The 20,140-nt window shown below is 51.1% G+C and overlaps 4 protein-coding genes across 4 annotated transcripts; 2 read left to right on the forward strand and 2 right to left on the reverse strand.

Annotated features, from left to right (window-relative positions):
* Positions 1 to 2,147: 2,147 nt before the first annotated feature.
* T310_2719 (uncharacterized protein) lies at positions 2,148 to 5,393 on the reverse strand (the record flags this gene model as incomplete). The annotated part of the gene is made up of 4 exons (XM_013474384.1): positions 2,148 to 3,752; positions 4,081 to 4,102; positions 4,254 to 4,349; positions 4,411 to 5,393. 4 exons carry the CDS (start codon positions 5,391 to 5,393, stop codon positions 2,148 to 2,150), a joined length of 2,706 nt encoding a protein of 901 aa, XP_013329838.1.
* Positions 5,394 to 6,148: 755 nt separating this feature from the next.
* Positions 6,149 to 11,421, forward strand: T310_2720 (uncharacterized protein; the record flags this gene model as incomplete). Its single annotated transcript, XM_013474385.1, has 3 exons — positions 6,149 to 6,151; positions 6,203 to 10,878; positions 11,133 to 11,421. The coding sequence occupies 3 exons, from the start codon at positions 6,149 to 6,151 to the stop codon at positions 11,419 to 11,421; spliced, it is 4,968 nt and encodes a 1,655-aa protein (XP_013329839.1).
* Positions 11,422 to 13,323: 1,902 nt separating this feature from the next.
* Positions 13,324 to 14,676, forward strand: T310_2721 (extracellular cell wall glucanase; the record flags this gene model as incomplete). Its single annotated transcript, XM_013474386.1, has 3 exons — positions 13,324 to 13,417; positions 13,467 to 13,738; positions 13,792 to 14,676. 3 exons carry the CDS (start codon positions 13,324 to 13,326, stop codon positions 14,674 to 14,676), a joined length of 1,251 nt encoding a protein of 416 aa, XP_013329840.1.
* An 891-nt stretch (positions 14,677 to 15,567) lies between these two features.
* On the reverse strand, positions 15,568 to 19,729 carry T310_2722 (uncharacterized protein; the record flags this gene model as incomplete). Its single annotated transcript, XM_013474387.1, has 9 exons — positions 15,568 to 15,990; positions 16,035 to 16,413; positions 16,460 to 17,454; positions 17,510 to 18,166; positions 18,422 to 18,467; positions 18,652 to 19,107; positions 19,168 to 19,419; positions 19,481 to 19,607; positions 19,672 to 19,729. The coding sequence occupies 9 exons, from the start codon at positions 19,727 to 19,729 to the stop codon at positions 15,568 to 15,570; spliced, it is 3,393 nt and encodes a 1,130-aa protein (XP_013329841.1).
* Positions 19,730 to 20,140: the final 411 nt, after the last annotated feature.

Genomic DNA, 20,140 nt, shown 5'->3' on the forward strand with positions numbered 1-20,140 from the left:
TACAAGTCCTCTAATAGTTCTCAACATCCGCACTCTGTAAAAACCCCTCATTTCTCCGCATCCCCCCATAGTAACATCAATATACTATCCCACCACTTATATGCATCGCTGCCCATGACAGCCTGTCGGGGCGAATCCGCTATCTCGTGACGTGACACATGGTTCGGGCACCCTTGCTAGGGTTCCCCCCGTTGGGCTTCGTGCATTGTCGTCATGGCGGCGCTGATGTCGACGTGCGAATAATATAATAGATCGAGTTCTTCTGAGGGGGTGGACCATGGTGGAAAAGTCGGTTATGCGGATGTCGGTTAATAGGAGACCTTTGAGCAGGGAAGATATATATATCTCGCTGCGTTTAGCCGCCGGAATTCCCCCAGGCTCGATACAGGTGGACTTAATCTCCGTTTTGCAGACAATATTACAATTGATAGATCGATTGATTAATTGATTATTTCCGCATTATATAATAATAGAAAAAAAATAATAAAACAACAAAACTCCACACTCTTCGGAACTCCGAGTGTAAATGTGCTGAACTCCGACTAACGCCCTGCAGGGAATGCCGGCAACTCTCCGCATTTATTAATTAATTAATTCTAGGAAGTGAATGGGTTCCTTGTCTTGTGTCATTTCTTGAGTGTTGATCACCTGAATCGAAACCTGGGTGGATAGGAGAAAAGAAAACATATGGATAAAGGGGAGAGAGACATTGAAGAAATTAATATTAATCTAGCTGACTGCAAACAAAATATCTATATCTGCTGTTTTATATGTTCAACTAAGCTCAGAGCTGTAGCTAGATAACTTTTTGACCAGAACCTAAACAACTATCTTGTGGGAGTTAATTAATGCCAATATTACAATTTTCTACGCTAATTGCACTAATTAAGTTCCTAGATGCTAACAAGGGGCGACCATTTCAGCTCTTTGACTTTCCCCCACCTGTGGATCTTTGCGATATAGATTCTGACAATTACAGCTATAGAATTAAATGCAATGACGCCGATTTAGATCCAGATGTTGCGATACTTGTGGCGGTTGTTGTATCAGAAGGGTTGGTACTATCCTGTTACGAGGGATTAGTAGGACTCCTTTCATAGAGCACATGGCCTACGTATTCCTGGTCATTCCTAGACAAAGAGTATTGGTAGCTACCACTGCCCGCAGGAGCGACTGCGCATATGCGCCGCAGATGGTGCCCTCCAAAGCATCAGTTGGTCTGGAATGGCACGCCGGAGTCCAATGTGCAGTACCTACGAGAGTACTAGGTGTCACCACTATAAAATATGGAGTATATCACAGCCATACCGGAGTGCGCCGGGAATTTCCAAGAATGGAAACTGGCCAGGCTGGATTTAGGGCGCGGAGCGGAGCGGAAGCTAAACCCCAAGAGGCAGCGGAGTTGGCCAGAGCCTTCCCAATTGGGAGGGCGGAGAGGATTGATAGTTTTCTAGATAGGCGAGAATCCTATACCTGGATACTGCGTATCATATTGATGCCCCTAAACGGGACTTTTCTGCTCCTGACAGGGTTGATTCCCTTAATAAGATCTCTCACCATAAAAGTAATCTGTTTGAGTGGCGGATCGACAAATTGCCTGCTTCAGGGGCATCCGTTTCAACCTTTCAGGTTGGTATTGGACTGTTTGAGAAATGCCAGGGAGCGTAGTTAGTAACTAACTCGAGCCAAGAAAGGGAATTATCCATATATCCTTGTACAGATATACGGATACTAGGATCTGACTCTGCGAGGTGGGAAGTGTAGGCGCCTCGAGCTCATTCTCTAGGCCGTTCTTGCGCCGGTGATAGTGCCAAACCGAGGTCGCGTCGTCTTCGGAATGACTCTGATGTTTGCTTGAAGATCTAGAGCCAAGCAGGGCGCAAAGAGCGAGAATAATGTCCACCAAGGGGGGTGCTTGGCGGGACCACTCCATTGTTTGTTGGCGACGAGTCGGTCAATGAGCGTCAAAATGGGTCATAAGTTCACCCTCACAAAGCATCGGCAAAAGAGGGCGATATGACTGCCAGAAATAGCTGATATATTGTAACTTCTGGGCCATTGATAGCCTTATGCTGGAAGGATTCATCCCAGCTAGCATTCGACACGTCTGCAATGACTTTACACTTGACTCTCTTTAAAAGCGAAACCTAGGCAACTGCCGTGTTATCTCTCCTTGCGAGCCTCTCTGTCCTCCAATGCATTCCCTTCTTTCTGATGAGACAGACCGCAACAACTCCACAGCTACCACTCCAGATCCCTAACACTGTAAAGTACCAGCCTCTACCTGCTGCATTCAGCAGTGGCTGCAGGACAGCAACACTGACAGCAGCCATTGCACATCGAGTGATGCTTGCCGCAGCAGCCGCCGTACTCGGACTCTCCGGAAACAGATCAACAAGAAGCGTGTTGTAGGTCGTGTAGAAACACGTCCCCCAGAACCCTTGGACGAATTGCAGGATCAACGGAATCGAGACATGTGCGTGCTTGGTCACCGCCCATCCATATCCGATCAGCGTTGCGGTCGATATGGCAAGTAGTGTCAAGCTACCTCTGGATCGCGCACGCTCGATGGGGAAGCGCGAGAGATCATCGCCGGATACGCGGTCGACCGTCCAGCCTAGCTGTCTTGCGATAAAGCGGTAATTGTAGTCCATGAGTTTGCCGTTGCAGTAGCCTCCAACGATAATCCCTCCGCCGCGAGGCAGATACGATAGACCGATCTGGAGCTCGTTAAACCGGTAGATATCTTTGTAGATATCGGGGACCGCGGCAGCAAGCGAGTAGTCCACGGCATAAAAAGATCCGTGTATCCACAGACAGAGAAAGGTGTCCCAGTAGAAGATAATGCGTAAGCAAGCCAATGGATTTGGAATATGCCACCTGCGAGAGGCATCTTGTCTCCATGTTGCGCCCACCTCATCCATCCTCTGGGCTTTGAAAAACCTCATGACTAGCGTCCACCAGCTTTCTTCCCACCAGTTCTGCCTTTTGCCATTGCCCACAATACTTCTGGCTGTCTCAGGAAGCAGAGCGCCAACACTCAGTATCAAAATTCCCCCGACAATAACCAACGCCCAGAAGACCCACTGATAGCTTCCACTTTTGTACGCTACGAAACCCCCTACGATCGGTCCAACACATGTCCCCAGATTCAAGGCCATGCTGACTCTGCCAAGCATGATTCCTCTGTCACTTGGCACGCAGACGTCGGCCACAACGCCATAGCTGATCGCAAACGCGGCACTAGCCCCGAGACTCTGCAGCACTCGAAAGGCGAGTAAGACACCGTAGCTGTTCTTGTTAATTGCTAGCCCCAGGTTCCCCATCACGTAGATGGAGAGCGTCAAGAGATATAACGGCCGGCGGCCAAGGGAATCCGACAATGGCCCGAAGATCGCCGGTGACAAGGCCTGGAAGATGATATATATTGTCAAGGTGAGATTGATCGCCTGGCCGGAGACATGGAAATGCGTTCTGAGCAGAGGCAGCAATGGGAAATAGATGGTGGCCGTGAGGGGCGAGGTAATGGTGGCAAGACCAACAAGCAAAGTAAGAAGACGCTTCTCAGTGGCTGTGAAGGTGGTGTATGGAGTAGGAGGTGTCTCTGTCGGTGTCGCAGTTGCAGGTGAGCCAGCTTGACGATGTTCTTCTGCTTTCTGCGTAATTTCCTGTTTGGAAGGCTCGCTGTGAGCATTGTTTATTGGTCCCTTTTCGACAGCAGCCATGGCCGCTGTATCAGGAGTTTTCCAGTTCTAATTCCAGCGTATGAGTCAACAAGGGAAAAAAAAAGAGAGTGTGAGAGAGGAAAAGAAATTAAAACGGCAGCAAGCTATGACTCCAAGGCGTTACGGGTTAACAATGACACAGCTGGTGGCACGTGTTCACTGCGGGGGTCAAGGCGGGGGTTGAAATCCTAGACTGGAGTCCAGCTTTCTTTGTTTTCGCTGGCTCTGTTTTCCTCTCTATGCTGGGCTTTGCAGAGGGTAGATATGTTCCACACAAGTTGGTTCTTTCAAGACTTTGGCCATAATTATTTAATTGATTTATGGGAGGAGGCAGAATAGCAATGACTAGACTAACTGTTCTACCTCCGCTTGCTATACTAAACGCCATATATACTAGTGGATTCAGGTCTCACGATCTTGTCCTCGTAAATGCGTGTCTTTTGAGCCTCGCAATAGAATGTTCATACGACGGTCTCCAGCACATCGCTCTGCCATGTCTACAACTTTGTGTGATCGCGTTCTGCTGACAGAGAAGCTCTTTCAGACGGGCTCAGCCTTGCAGGTCCAGCACCTTCCGGGAAAGGAGCATATTTGTCAATCAGATAATACATATCATCATACGCCCTGCATCTCTTTAGCCACGAAGTTTCGACTTTTCCCAAAGACTTGGGGCAAGTGTACTTACGTCTGCCGAACTGCCGTCCCCTGACTTCGATGGTTGACAGAATAGATGACATTGTAGTAGATACAATACATGCGGTTCCTGTCATCCCATTCCTGGAGAGGTTCGCTGGGTGGAAGATACCGCAAGTAGGTCTTGGTATAGATCTTGTTGTGGATCTTGTTATAGTTGCATCGCCAGTCTCCAATTTCCATCTCATTGTGAGCGTAGAAGGCAGCCGCGTCGAATATGTATATGTCGCCAGTCTCATAAGAAGTCCCCGTGTTTCCCTCCCACAGATCGGTATGGATCAGACATGGTTTCACACTCCGCCCATCTCGTTCCAGGGCCCCGATTAGTCGTGGGATGACATGGGATATAATCCTCTTTGCGAGCATGTCAAATGCCTCCCAGTAGCCATTGGTCTCCGTGTCAAGATCCAAGACATGTTGCAAGAGCTTGGTAAAGAAAACAGTCCAGCTGCTCTCCCAAGACACCGCCTGAGGGATTCGGCCCTGGCATGTCGTGATATGGAAGCCAAATTTCCCTGTCGGTGACACACTATTCTGGTGCAGTTGGGCCAATTTCGAACACAGCTTGTTCGGATCCGGAACTCGGTCACTCATCTCGATAAACTGCGACAAGAAAAAGTAGGTTGGAGGATGGTCGATCTGGTATTTGCCCCACGAATGGGGCTTGGGGACGAAGTTGGGCATGGTCTTGTACAGCTCCGACATGGAATTGAACTCGCCTTCCATCATCACACGCCCTGCTTCTTCAGTTGCGCATTTCAGGAAATAGTGCGACTCAGTGCCATCAGGGAGCCTGACAACGAGATGGGCAGTGATTGTCCAGGCCGAAGTGCCAAATCGATTGGCAGAGATAATCCTTGTGCCCTCGGGGAACTTGGCTAGCACATTGGTGTCCACTGGGAAATCCCCACTAATATGGGGCCCATCTGGCACTACAACTAGGTTGTTGAGGAGGGTGTGCACTGAAGTACTCATGCTGAGATGGGTTCCAGCAGGAAACACGGTGACTCATTGACATTTATCGACACGGGAATAGATTCTGGTATCGCTCCTGGACATCAATATGCGCTCCATAGTCAAGGAGGCCATTGCTAATAAATAGATTGCCCAGCAGTCCTCCATCCATACTCAGTCATCCTGTGCGGGGCGATGCATCTCAGCCGCAGTGACAGGGTCTCCGAGATAAGCGCTTACCCGTCCCATGCCACGGGCCAAACAGAGCGTGAAGTCGTAGCTGGCGTGCACCGCGCCAATGCACATGGCCACATTTAGTTGTCCTTGCAAGGCCAGGCAGTTCCTCACGGGGCAGCTGCGCTCTCACTATGGTCTCTGTCCGCGAATAGCACTCGACGTCTGCTGCAAACGTCCGACTTGGCTCCCTCCTGTAGAACTGTCAGCTCTGGCGTCACTGGCTGTGTGAAGCATGGATTTCCAGCGACGCTTACCATACCATTGGCACATAAATAGAGGCACGTGGCCTACCTGGAGCTGCAGTCCGCCCTCCGCGCTGATGCTTTTTGGCCTTTTCTTGAGCATGGGAAACCGCCAGGCTGTCGCGGGAGGTTGCAGACACAGAAGCATTCTGGTTAGAAGGCTGCTACTGGCTCTCTGGTTTTTATTTGTCGCCCAGACTGCCATCTCACGACAGTCGTTGCTTTGCTTCGCTTTGCCCATGGGAACCCTACCCAAGGCTGGGGACTGTCGAGCTCGGTCGGCCACCCGCTTTGACGATGGTTTGTCCTCCGCTGTAGGCATCCTGGACTCGCACTGACGATGATTTCTAGTTCAAAAGGTTTCGTTCGAGTCGATCGCACAAGCATGCAACGCAAGCAGAGGGAAAAGGCCCCGCAGCCTTGGTGAACGATGATGGCAGAGCTCCTGCCTTGGGTGGTAGATCTCATAGCAGATCCCGTGGTCTGTTTCCGGGAAGTCACGCCTCGAGTCGCCGTCCGAGTCCTTCTCCGCAACCAAAAGCCACGACGCTGGGTCTCCATGTCATCCATCGACCCGCCGCTGCTGCTCCAGTCGACATTATATTCGTTCATGGTCTTGGAGGCGACAGCAGGAAGACGTGGTCGAGGAACCATGACCCGAATTTCTTCTGGCCTGAACTCTGGCTGCCTCTTGATCCCGACATAGGAAAGTGTCGGATCTTGACCTTCGGATACAATGCCAGTTTTGGCGTTGGTGCGTCGAGGAGCACCAACAATATTACTGATTTCGCCAAGGAACTGTTGTACGAAATGGGGTTTGGTAGGGATGACCGAGGAGAAGACCTCGGAATTGGGAAAGCTCCCATCGTCTTCGTTGCTCATTCCATGGGTGGCCTAGTGGTCAAAAAGGCATATCTTCAGGGTCAGAACGATCAGAGATATCAAAGCATCGTCCATGCAATATCTGGCATCGTCTTCCTTGCTACTCCTCATCGTGGAACAGACTTAGCGACGATCCTGAACAGGGTGCTTATGGCAACGTTTCAGTCACCCAAAAGCTTTATTGACGACCTCAAGAGAAGCTCGCCGATCCTGGAAGAGGTGAACGACCAATTTCGCCACGTCGCACCCAGACTATCGATTGTGTCATTTTATGAAACCCTTGCGACTCGCGTCGGTCTGACGAATCTAATGATTCTTACCAAGGACACGGCGACATTAGGATATCCACAGGAAGTCTCGAGGAATCTCAACGCAAACCACCATGATGTGTGCAAATATTCTGGTCCTGATGATCCAAATTATATTGCCGTGCTCAATATGATGAAGTCTCTTGTTGCTCAGTTTCGACTGAAAAGGGTGGACATTGTGAACGAGCTGACGCCCGACGATGCGACCGCAGTTGAGGAACTTTTGGCAATGCCTTTTGACCCGGAAGAGGATTTCAACTTTTTTCGACATCGATGGACGCCAGGTACCTGTGGCTGGATCCTCCAAGAGCCTATTATGCAAGATTGGCTGGACGAATCCCGAAGGTCGCACATTGTCTGGTTTAGTGCACCTCCTGCCAGCGGCAAGTCCATCCTGTCCTCGTATATTATTCATCACCTTCGCGAATTAGGCGTCTCATGCCAATACTTCTTCTTCCGCTTCGGGGACCAGAGGAAACGGTCCACAAGTAGTCTCTTGAGATCAATTGCGAGCCAGTTGGCAAAAGCCAACCCAGACTTTAGGCGAAGTTTGATTGACCTTTGGAAGGCAGGACTTAGGCTCGAGAAGGCCGACGTTACCCTCATATGGCAGAAATTATACGAGTCCGTCCTGTTTAAGATGCAGCTTTCGCATCCTCTCTACTGGGTTATTGACGCTTTGGATGAATCAGAATCACCAAAGCCGCTACTTGGTCTGTTTCGCTGTCTGGAAGGATCGTCCCCGACGGTGCGTCTACTTCTCACCAGCCGAAAAACAGAGGTTTTGACTCGTGCGTTTGATCAACTCTCTCGCGTTGTTGCGGTGAATTCGATCGAAAAGGGCATTCTGAACAACAGTTCAAATGACATCCGCGCATTCGTGGAACAAGAAATCACAGAGATGCGTGGCAGTGAGAAGCTGAAACGAAAAGTTGCTCAGAAAATTATGAACCGTGCAGATGGAAACTTTTTATGGGTTCGACTTGTTCTGGAGGAAATTCTCCACTGTCACACAGAGGAAGCCATCGAGGAGACTCTGGATGCAATCCCAAGTAACATGAACAGATTTTACGAGCGCATGGAATTGGCTATATTGAATAGTGGCAGAAAGAGCGACCAGCTTCTGGCAAAGGAGTTTCTTCTGTGGACAATCTGCGCACGTCGTGCATTGACGATAAAAGAGCTTGCTCAAGCACTAAAGCCTAAATTCCCAGAATTTCTCGATCTTAGAAGAACAATCCATGAGGTTTGTGGGCAGTTCGTCGTGGTTGACCAAACAGGGCAAATCGGAATGGTGCATCAGACTGCCCGTGATTATCTGATAAAAATATCCAAATCCGAGGTCTCGATAGACCCGATCAAGGCTCACAAGAGGCTTTTTATGAGCGCTATTTCAGCCCTGCTGGACCCGGGACTGCGTATGAAAGTTACACAAGGACAATCTGCACTCCGAACAACGGAGCCATTCTTGCTTTACGCTGCCACTTCGTGGGCGTATCACCTCCAGCATACTGACGCAACCTCGAACAGTGTTTTTGATATGCTCCTTCAATTTTTCAGAGGCCCCTCCGTGCTTGTATGGATCCACTTACTAGCGCTTGTCCATCAACTAGAAACGTTGGTGAAAGCGGCCAGAGCACTTTCATCTTTTGTGAACGCAAACCGCAAAATGAATGTCACCAAGAATCCCATGCTTCATAGACTTTCGGATCTGGAATTCCTTGATCAGTGGATTATCGATCTCGTCAAAGTGGTTGGCAAATTTAGCAGGCACCTGCTATCCAACCCAGAAGCACTCTACAAGCTTGTGCCCCCGTTTTGTCCGGAGAAGTCGATTCTCCACCGGCAATTCCACGAGGTCGGATCAGCAGAGGTGTTTGTTTCTGGAATTTCGAATGAGGACTGGCACGATAACTTGGTCAGGATCACTCTCCCGAATGGCGATCAAGGCTGGAAAATTGAATGCGCAGGCCAGTATGTGGCCGTCCTGGGTTCATCTGGGACCGTGTATATCTGGCGATCTGACAACTTCTCCGATGCGTGCACCTTGTGCCATCATGAAGCAGTAACAGCGATGTGCTTCAACAAAGGTGGCAGTAAACTTATTACCTACGGCTTGCGGAGTACCAAGCTTTGGTCGATTCCTTCAGGACAGCTGTTGTCTTGCACATCCAATCCAGTTGGCAGCAGAGCTATGACGATTACATTCTCAGAGAACGACAAAAAGGTCTTGATCGGATCGAATGATCGGGTGATAAGATATCTTCTCGTTGATGATTTCGACGCAGGATGGTATGTTCTAAATCCGAATTTACTCCGTGAAACCGCCCAGATTGAAGGCGCGTTCGTGAATTCCCCCGTCTGTATTGCTTTCAATGGAGACGCATCTCAAGTTGGTGTTTCCTATCGGGGATACCCTCTTTCAGTCTGGGCATTAAACGAGGCACGATGCATTGGCCGATGCAGGAGAGTCAAAGGGCCACGAATCGATGGCGTCAACGCTTCGTCTGGCTGGTTTGCGGTCGATCGGTTCACTTGGAATCCCATTTCTGGGCATATCATCGGTCTTTACAAGGACGGCAATATATTCAAGTGGCATCCAGTAACAGACGAGACTCAAGAGGTCCAGTCGGTTGCCGATGAAATCGCAGCCAGCTCTGATGGCAAGCTCTTCGTTACTAGCAGTAGCAACGGAACTGTCAGAGTCTGGAACTTTGCTTATTTTAGCGTCATTTATCAGCTCTCTTCCTCTGATCTGGTGACCGAGTTAGCATTCAGTCCTGACTGTCGGCGATTCTACGACCTGCGAGGCCGTTCCGTCAACGCCTGGGAGTCCAACAGCCTCATTCGCTTCTCCGAGTCCGACGAAGCATTCAGTGACACATCTAGTGAAGACCAAACGTTACACTCGGTATCGCAAGCCTCAGAAGCATACCTGACGCAATATGAAGCCGTTTCGGTGCTGGCTATCGCACCTAGCAGCTCACTGTATTGTGTCGGCAACGAGGAAGGTACAGTGGATCTGTTCGATGCTCGTGCAGGAAAGGTCACTGAGCTTGCAAGTTTCATGAATATGCTCAGTGTAAGCCACCTTGTTTGGAGCGAGGATGCCAAGAACATTGCTTGTGCCGATCTTGGGGGAGACATTATTGTCAAACGCTTGGTCAGTGAAGCTGGCACTCTGAGAAGTTCTACAAAAATAGAATCCATGCCCAGCCCCAAGATCGCCCTGGAAGGACGCAGTATACACCAGCTGCTCTTCAGTCAGGACGCAAGATTGCTGCTGATCATTACTGATGACCATGGGTATGTCTGGGCAATTTATGAAGGCGTGTTGAGAGTTTCTACGTCGCTCAAAAATGGAGCGTCTCGCAGATGGCTCCCGCATCCCTTACAGAAGCATCTCTTTCTGGGGTTTGGGGCACATGACGTGAAGGTTTATCAGTGGCGTGACTTTGTAGAGCAGCCCAGCCTTCGTTACCAAGTCGATGGCCTAGACAGATCTAGGTTGTCTGCAGAAGGCAATTCAGTTCCTGATTTGGCAACACTGTCAATCAACCGCACCAGCGAGAATGGATCAGCTTCGCTGGTTAATAGGGCGATGGCAACACAGGACGGCCGACACGTACTCATTCAGATCAAAGACGGCGGCTCGGGAAAGGGACAACTGACGAAACGCTTACTGATCCTCGACAACTCGACGCCGGATTCTGCGACCGCAGAGAAGTCGACAGGACTACTAACGTTCCGTCAGATTCCGCCAGATATCGTGGCACGAGTCGAAATTCCCCTTGGCATCCTAGCGGGATCAAGACTTGTTTTCTTGGACCAAGACCTGTGGGTTTGTACGTTCCAACTGGGATCTTACATCGCCGGAGCGATCAGACGCCACTACTTCATACCCCGAGACTGGGCCAACACAGAGGCGCTGGAGCAATGTTGTATGATGGAGGATGGCACCTTGCTCTGTCCTCGGGAGGACCGAGTTGCAGTCATTACGAGCAGTTTGGTTTCCGGATTTTGAGCGGGTTAAAGGTCGACAGTATTGGATTGTGTACCACTTAAAACTAATGTTACTGTCAAGAGGCTAGATTTGGGATATTTACGGAGATTGTTAGAGAACTATCTACCATCTCACCAATCCCTCAAGTCGGTGAACGCATGCACATACATGGTACTTCCACCACCTTGTTGGAAGGATCCGGGCTTGCCAAGCTCATGGCAGCATCGCATACTAAAACGACACTATCGATCGATCGATCGATCGAGATCGGTATCCTTGCAGGCCAGATATCCCTGGTCAACCTGAAGAATGCTATTATCGGAGCCGCCCTTGGCGATCTAAACTCTGACTCTGACTGTCAATGCTTAATGCCGTAATGCATTGCTCTAAAGGGCAAGCCATGAGATGATGGAGGAAAAATCCTCCAACTACGTGCAAGGAATGGTATAACCATACCCGAGTCACGGGCATCCCATGTGACTAGGGATGGAACGTCCATGCTTCCCGTCGAGGGTCCTTCCATCGCAGATGCCGCATCGTACCGCAACACTGACGGCCTGAACCAGGCCTGGACGATTCTTCGGAATGACAATAAGGTTATGTGCAGTAATGATCAATCCGTAGTCCAGTGGGAAATATATATTTAAACTACATCCCTAGGGTGTAAAGGGCCCTACGTCCTTGTGCAGCGCTTAGTAATGACATTCATTCAGCCAATCAGCATGGGCTGCCTATAGGCATTGTATAGGATTTGTATAGCCTCTCCTACAGGCTTCCGTATAGGCTCTTCATATGGGCTTCATATATAAAGGTAGGATTCATTTGTGTTCGGCGTAGGTAGAAAAAAGCTCCGGGTAGGTAGAACTGGTAGAACTATCACCTATTTTAGAATAGTTCAAAATTCTCGGAGTGGGTAGATGCATTTTTCCGGTTGGCGCTAAATTTCCATCTACCTACCCGGAGCTTTTTTTCTACCTACGCCGAACTGTAAGCCCGCTTCATATAGTTACGGAGTAGGCTCCCCTGATAATGTAAGCGAAATCATATGATTGCCAATTCCTCACGTGATTTATCAGTGAACCAATCAGATGATAGAAAGTTATGATCGATCACATGAAGAATTTCAACCAATAAGACGAGAGAGAGAATTAGAGTCACGTGATTGGTTTCTACCAGTCAGATCGATCTCTGGCGTCTATCGTCGGTTCGGTACGGCAATACCCGCTGAGTCAGCACGTGATGAGCTTGAGCAGCCAAGGTTCAATAGCTGCATGCCGATTGCAGCTAGCTGCAAGTTAGCTCAGCTAGCAGCAGAATATATTTCTCTATTTGTCTTGGTGTTGTGTTGTTTTTGTTGTTGTTGATGATGTTGTTGTCTGTAACTGGCAGTTGGTGCTGACTGGAACGCAGCCACAATTCACTCAGTGAGTCAGGCAGTCATCCTCTACTAATTAATTCTTTCCACAGGACTTGCTCCTCTGGTTCTCGACTTGGGGCCGTGGACTGGGCGTCGCATTAAGCAGCGTCCTTGGGTCGTATCGATCGCCCCATTGCGACCCCACCGGCGTCTCTGGGGGCGAAGTCAGGACACGCAACCATCCAGCCGCACAACGCCAGTCACCACGGGTCAGCTGCCTCGCTGCTTATGCAATGCGCAGAGACGGTGGAAAGGTAGTATTACGGAGTATACTCCGTAGTCCTGTTGCAATGACTCTTTAAGTCAGGTGCGTTTTTTTGTCTCAGCTGCATGCGGCAACCGATAAGCCTTACGAGGAATGTCTCCACGCACCAGATCGGCTGTTGCCATGCAATGCTCCACCGGCCCACGCCATTCACCATGCGCTTTTCGGCCACTGACCAGCTCTTGATTCCCCTGAATGGGCATCGAAACAACCCGATCGCTGGGTAAACAGACGCACCCGGCCATCGCCGCCCCACTGCAGCGATTCTCCGCCCATCGCGTTCAGGAAGACGCCTCATCACTGACGCAAGCGACGAACTGACCCAGCGCGCTGCAATAAGGCGATCCATTAACGTGCGGGGGAGCAGCTGACGGCCTCGAGGCACTCATAAGTCTGACTGGGCCCCGTTTCAGGACAATTCACCTCGCAATCCCACCACCCTACGTGCAATGTGTCCAGCGGGCTGTCGCTATTAGTTAGTACTGCGTTCGCTGAACGGGTCCTCCTTCGTTGTTCATATTCTTTCCTGGAGCGCTGAATCCCAGGTCAGCGACTTCGATATCCCTCGTTAGAAATTATTCTGTCCATTCGCTCAACATGCCGTCGTACATCAAGTCGGCTGCGCTGCTCGCGGCGGCCCTGCCGTTCGCGGTCGCCCAGACGTACACCTCCTGCAACCCCTTGAAGCAGAGTAAGTTAGTCGACGGACTACCATGCGCTTCTGAGCTAACGTCCTGCAGCATGCCCTCCCGATAATGGCCTCAACAGCGCCGAACTTACCACCGACTTCACCAAAGGCGAGTCGCCCGACTGGAACATCACCGCCGGATCCATCTCGTACGGCCCCAACGGCGCCGAGTTCGTCATCAACAAGCAGGGCGATGCCCCGACCATCGAGACCGGCTTCTACTTCTTCTTCGGCACGGCCGAGGTGAAGATGCAGGCGGCTCCGGGCACGGGCATTGTCAGCAGCATCGTGCTGGAGTCGGATGATCTGGATGAAGTGGACTGGGTAGGATGACAGCAAAGAGTGAAAATAAAGGGCTTGACTGACGTTTTCTGTAGGAAGCTCTGGGCGGCGACACGACCCAGATCGAGACCAACTACTTTGGCAAAGGATATACAGGCTCCTACGACCGCGCGACGTGGGTGTCCGTGTCGTCGCCGCAGACGACCTTCCACACGTACACGGTCAACTGGACGCCCGACAGCATCCAGTGGCTGATCGACGGTAACGTGGTGCGCACGCTCACCCCGGCGGAGGCCAGCAACGGCCAGTACTACCCGCAGACGCCGATGCGCCTGAAGCTGGGCATCTGGGCTGGCGGCGACCCCAGCAACCCTCCGGGCACGATCGAATGGGCTGGTGGCCAGACGGACTACTCACAGGCGCCGTTCAAGATGTACGTGCAGTCGGTGACCATCAAGAACGCCAACCCGGCGGCCGAGTATGAGTATGGCGACAACAGCGGCTCTGCCAACAGTATCAAGAAGATCGGCGGCTCCTCGTCTGCCTCGTCTGCGTCGGCTACGTCTGCCACGTCTGCCACGTCGGCTACATCGGCCTCTGGCAGCAGCAGCACTGCCAGCGCCAGCGCCAGCAGCAGCACCAGCACGACCGGTGCCAGCGGTAGCAGCAGCGCTGACCCCTCGGCGACTGCGACTGCGACTGCGACTTCGACGGCGACGGCGTCTGCGTCCGCATCTGGAAGTTCTACTTCTGCAGGCATCAACCCAGTGTCGGGCCTGGGCGCCGGCAACTCTTCCAGCACCGGCAACTCTACTTCTAGCTCCGGATCAGGATCTTCCACGGGCACCAGCTCTGGCTCGGCAAGCAGCCCGTCGAAGAGCGTGGTGACCAGCAACGACGCTGTGCCCAGCACCGGATTCCCTGGATCACTGCTGGCTCTGTACGCGTTTTTGGTTGCCGTTGTGGGGGTTGTTTTCTAAACAGACACGAAAACCGAACTTGTAATCAATAATCAAGTCAGGCCAGTCAGCAGACTAGCCTCAAGACAAGTACAGTACGTACATACATACGACGGACGGACATATGACATAGGTTTGGTTTATGATTCATTCTCTGGACATGGCTTGGTTGATTGTCACATAACAACATATGTATGGGTTGGTTTGATTGGTATTTATTTATTTATTCGGTCATTCAGTCAGTCAGTCAGTCATTCTTTTGATCATGGTCGCATCCAGGCTAGGTTGTTGTATGTACTGTGCAGATGAAATAAAATAAAAAGTTTAATTCTTTGATTAATTGCTTGATTGATCGTTCTGTGTAGTTCAATGGGATCGCTAGGACCGTGGGATAGGATAGGGGGAATGGGGTTACCATATCTCTTTAAAAAAAATTTAGAAAATTAGTATCCTATTTTTCTCTTTTAGTATGATACCTTATTTGATAAAGCTGAGTTGGCACTTTTATACAGCCATTTTAGGAAATTATATAGAATTTTGCGTCCTTGGCAGGTACCTGTGGGCGGATGATCTTTATTTATACCAGATATCTGGGTAGAATCGAGCATGAATAGATGAATAAAATTCAGCGCAATCGTCCCTTGTTTCTCCTGGTGCAAACAAAAAAAAATGTATACAAATTGTCGCTGTACGATGCCGTACCTTCAACCTTCGGGTACATGGACGTCCCTTCCTCAGGTCACATGCGGAGTCCATGGTCCATCACGTGGATGGACTGCTTCCTCCGACCTCCCTGGAGTATCCTCGTTAATTGGCAATCTGCAATCAGCTGAAACACAAATTCTCCTTGAAGTGCTTTTGTCAATAGATATAAAGTGGTTTTGCCTCCCTATACCCAGACGACTCGAGGCTCTAGTCGATTCTGAACTTCCTCATGATGAAATATTTGGAGTCGTCTTCCGAATCCTCTTCAGATCCTCGAGAATCCTTACTGGCGACATGGTTTTCTCTCAGGCTCAGAGGCGTCAAACCATCTTTGTCCTTGGCCTCTACATCAGCCCCTTTCTCGACTAGCAGATCGAATATCCTGCGTTTCCCTTTCGCGGCGGCTTCATGCAATGCTGTCCTCCCATCATTATTCGTCACTTCCAGATTTGCACCGCCTTTTATCAGGACTCTTACGACGGCAAGGTGTCCATTGGCAGTGGCCATGGTCAACGCTGTCCACCCAGACTCATTCCTGGCGTCGAGCTTTGCCCCTTTGTCGACAAGAGTTCGAACCCGGCCTTGTACCCTTTGGCAGCCGCTACGTGTAAAGGCGTCCATCCACCCTCTCTTTCTGCGTTGACATCAAAACCCAGTTCTATTAACAAGCTTACCACCGCCTTGTTTCCCTTGCTAGATGCGGAGTAAACAAGTGGCTCTGCTGTTGCATTAACAGTGACTCCCATTTCGAGGAGCACCTGGATAGCGGTGACATTGCCCCCTACCACCGCCAAAGACAATGGTGTCATCCCGTTCTCATCAACTGCATCGATATCGGCCCCATGCTCGACGAGCAGTTGCAGAGTCATTCTCTTCTTGTGTGCGGGGGGTTCGGTCGATTCGGGCATCGCTGGTAGGAACAGACTTCGCGGCACGCCTGACCGGCCTAGCGCGGCCACGTGCAATTGCAGTCCTTCCTTTCGCATCCTCTGCCTTGGATATCCGCACCCATCTCGAGAAGGATCCTCAGAACGCCTTCGTGACCGTGTGCCGCTGCTAGATGGAGCGCTGTCGTCCTACTGTCGCTCCCCAACCTCACAACTGGCGCTCCACATCCGCCCCATTCTCAATAAGGACTCGTGCCACCTCCTCATATCCTCCCGCCACGGCCATGGCGAGTGCAGTCGCGCCCCAAGTGTCTTTCTCAAGAACTTCTGTGGCTGTGGCTCCGCTGTCAAGAAGGAAGCGCACCACTTCGACATGGCCACCGGCTGCGGCCCATGACAATGGCGTCCGGCCATCCCAGTCCTTTGCGTTCACATCCACCCCAGCATTAAGCATCAGCGCGACTAATGCCTTCTCGCCCAGGCCTGAGACCTGATGAATAGCTGAGGGGTCTTCTAAATCGAACGAGAGTTCTTCGAAATGCCCCTCATTGTCAACTGCATCGAGACAGTGGCTGAGGGCAGACCGAGTGATCGTACCGGTCTGGTCATCCGTTAGAAAGGGTGCTGCCCGGACCGATAATGCGAACGCAGATCCATGAGCTTTGTGCTGCGGCGCAATCAGCGCCTTGATAGCAGCCAAAACGATGTCCTGGTCTGCACCGCCGCATAGCGCTGTAACGTGATACCACAGATACTTGCAGGCATACAGGAGAAGACGGTACGGAGCCGATTTGGATGGTTCGGGGGTGCCGTCGTAGTGACGGATATATGCCAAGCAGTATTTGAGAATAAACCACTGGCTGGCTTTGTTCGTCAAACGGGAGTATGGTGGAGACACCGCAGCGCTTTCTAAGTATTCCCGGACCGACAAGTGGGCGAAGGAGATGGTCCCATTATGATTATTGGGGACGTCGTCCTGAACGGATGATTGATGATCGTCAATGCCCGATACGATCACTAGTCCGGACAGAATCCGCCGGACCCACGAGGGGCTGGTTATTGGGGGAGAATGACACTGACTATTCGTCATGCTGATCAGACGCTGACTCCTCTCTGGTGATCTTGAAAGCGGCAATTTCCGCCGCGTCGCGGAGGAGCAGAGGACGACCTGCATATGCGAGCAATCAAAGAACGGCAGTGGCCTCCTCTGCATAGTCTTCTTCATCTATGCGCTTCAAGATTCGCTGGTAGGTGTCTTCCACCGTCTTTGGCAGTCGTTGGAGGGCGCGATCAACGTCCTTCTCTCGGGCCTTTCCTGCCAGGTCCCGGATCTGGAGGTCCACCCAGCGAAAGACGCCATCGGCCAGTTCTGTCAGGTGGTTGACGACTTTGTTCTTGAGAGAATCGGACCACCTCCGGTAGGGTACTTTGGCCATGCGGTCCTGAAGGTGGGCTCGGATGTCGGCGTTGACTTTGGCAATTTCAAACGGGACGATGCTTTTCTGGTTCGGAATCTGACTAATGCTGAGTTCAATATCCTCTTCTCGCCGGCTGGTGATCAAGATGTGAATGCCGCTGGGGGCCGTGCGAAAGAGTTCGGCCAAAAAGGTGATGACGTCCTCTCGATCTGTTGTGGAGGGCCATTCGTCCAGGGCATCAACTACAATATATGTCTCTTTTGATTCGTTGAGAACGCCGAGGAACGTTGCGTCCAGGTCCTCCATCTTGGGATTTCGGGACGGTTGATACGCTTCGTACAGATCACAGAACGCCTTTGGCACGTAGAAATGGTCATGATGCTTTGGATCAGGCCGGACAAGATGGTGGACGATTTGGATCAGGATCGAGTACTTGAAATGCCGAAGGTCTTGACATTCCTTGCTCTGGAAGGAGAAGTAGAAGTAGGCCAGTGCTCCCAGCTGTTACTGCTCAATAGCATCGACGATGGCAGAGCTCAGGACAGTCTTGCCGGACCCGGCTGACACCAATCAGTCGAGGACATGTTCCATTTTTTTCATCGTTGAATTGGGACAAACCTTTGGCGCAGAGCCACAGAAAAAGACCGTCGTTGGGTCTTCCACCGTTCAAACTCTCCCCTCAGAAACCAATCTCCGGTCGACTTTGTCGTCCGGTACTGCCGAGCATCATTGTGATGATGCAGGGGGTCGACATACGTCAACCAAGTGAGGTAGGAATCCTTGATGTCTTTGGTGACCGGGGCTGCTTGTGAAAAGACCATGTAAGTTTATATTTCTGATTTAACCTGCTGGACTTTACATACAATTCCGCGGTGCCGCAGCGGCAAGAAATGCGCTCACCTTAACTGTCTAACACGAGGATCTCCCAGATAGGATTCCGTCGCCGCCTCGATCTTGTCAATCTTCTCATGTTCGTCCAAGCCCACCCCGCCCAGCCCTTGTCAACGTTGAACCGGAAGTAGCGGTCGCCAAGACCGAGATGCTTGTGATTCTGGAAGAATCGCCTCTCCGTCTCTTCTGTTTCAGTCGCGATGGCTTTCAGCGTGTTTATCACCTCCTTCAAGTTATCGCCAAAGTCCTTTGGATCCGGGACCCCGGTTCCAATGCTCACCAGGCACTGGATTCCCGGGATGGCATCGGGCCAGATCGATACCGCTTCCTCCAGGACGGCTTCGACCGGGTTGTTGAAGCCAGTCGCTCCGTCGACGTATTTTTGCCGGCCTATTACGATCGGGTCAAAGAAGGTGGCGGCGGCAGACGTGGCGCGGGCAGCTTCCCAGATGCGACATCCGGTGCTCGATAACGTCTCTACGGAGTCTTCTGTCATGTACGAGCGAAGCCGGACGGGGGTGTTGAGCGCTTTGGTGAATGCGCAGACGAACCTAAAAAAAAGCATAAAGATCAGCATCCAAGGCGAAAGCAGTCGCCTTCGCTGAACTCACACTCTGCAGGTTGTGTCCGGGTAAATCAATGTCGCCTGCTCATCTCCTTCGAGGGCCTCGGCCACCTTCTTGAACTCAGTTGCGAGCCAGTCAGAACGATAGGCGGCGTCAGCCTTCCAGAAGTCCTTTGCTTTCCCAAAGATATTTGCCTTGGACCGCTTTAGTTGGAACGCCGCAGAGGACAGCTCAAGGTATTTTGCGATGCAAGTATCCACATCCATGCGAAGTCGGCCCAGCATGATGGCGATGAGCCTGTAAATGAGCTTCGCATGAGCAGGCTCCAGTTGGGGTATGGATGGCACTCTACTCTTACCCTCCAGTGCTCGTCCCACCGATCAAATCGAAATATTCGCATGGCTTGGGTGGACTTTGTGGCCTGACTCTCTTCATCAGGTATTTGAGGATGATGAGAGAGGACAGGCCGCGGATGCCGCCTCCATCTATGAACGTGTTTGGTGCTAATCAGTAGGGGATCATCAAATCAGTACCAACTACATAACTGACCGAGCGAGAGAAGTTTCAAGGGAGGAGGCGTGCCGAACGATATGGTTGTCTCGGACATCTTGAGTCGGTGTCGAGTGCTATGAATACTCTCGACACCACGCTCAGAAATGTCGGGTATATATGCCTGACTAGAACTGGCTTCTATTCCGATCCCGCTCTCCTTCAGCCTTGTATGAACTCGACATGCGGCATGCTGTGTATTACTCGCAGTCAAGCGGGGAACTGTGCAGAGCCTTGCACGTGGTGAAGCAGCCCTGCTAGGCTAATAAAGTCATAGGTACAGTACAAGCGCCGTATTTCCGTATTTTCAGGAGTTGAGCGATCTTGTAGGAAGGCTGGCTGAGCTGCATCGCTGCCCGAGCAGGATAAGGGTTTGTCATGGGCTGTCTGGGAAGGTATGGTGATTCGCTGCGTTGGTATATTAAGTGATATTAATTGCCTCTAATCCAAGTACTTAAGTAGAGATCTA

This window comes from Rasamsonia emersonii (genome assembly GCF_000968595.1).
Source record: "Rasamsonia emersonii CBS 393.64 chromosome Unknown ctg1118621760037, whole genome shotgun sequence".
Classification (NCBI taxonomy): Eukaryota; Fungi; Ascomycota; class Eurotiomycetes; order Eurotiales; family Trichocomaceae; genus Rasamsonia; species Rasamsonia emersonii.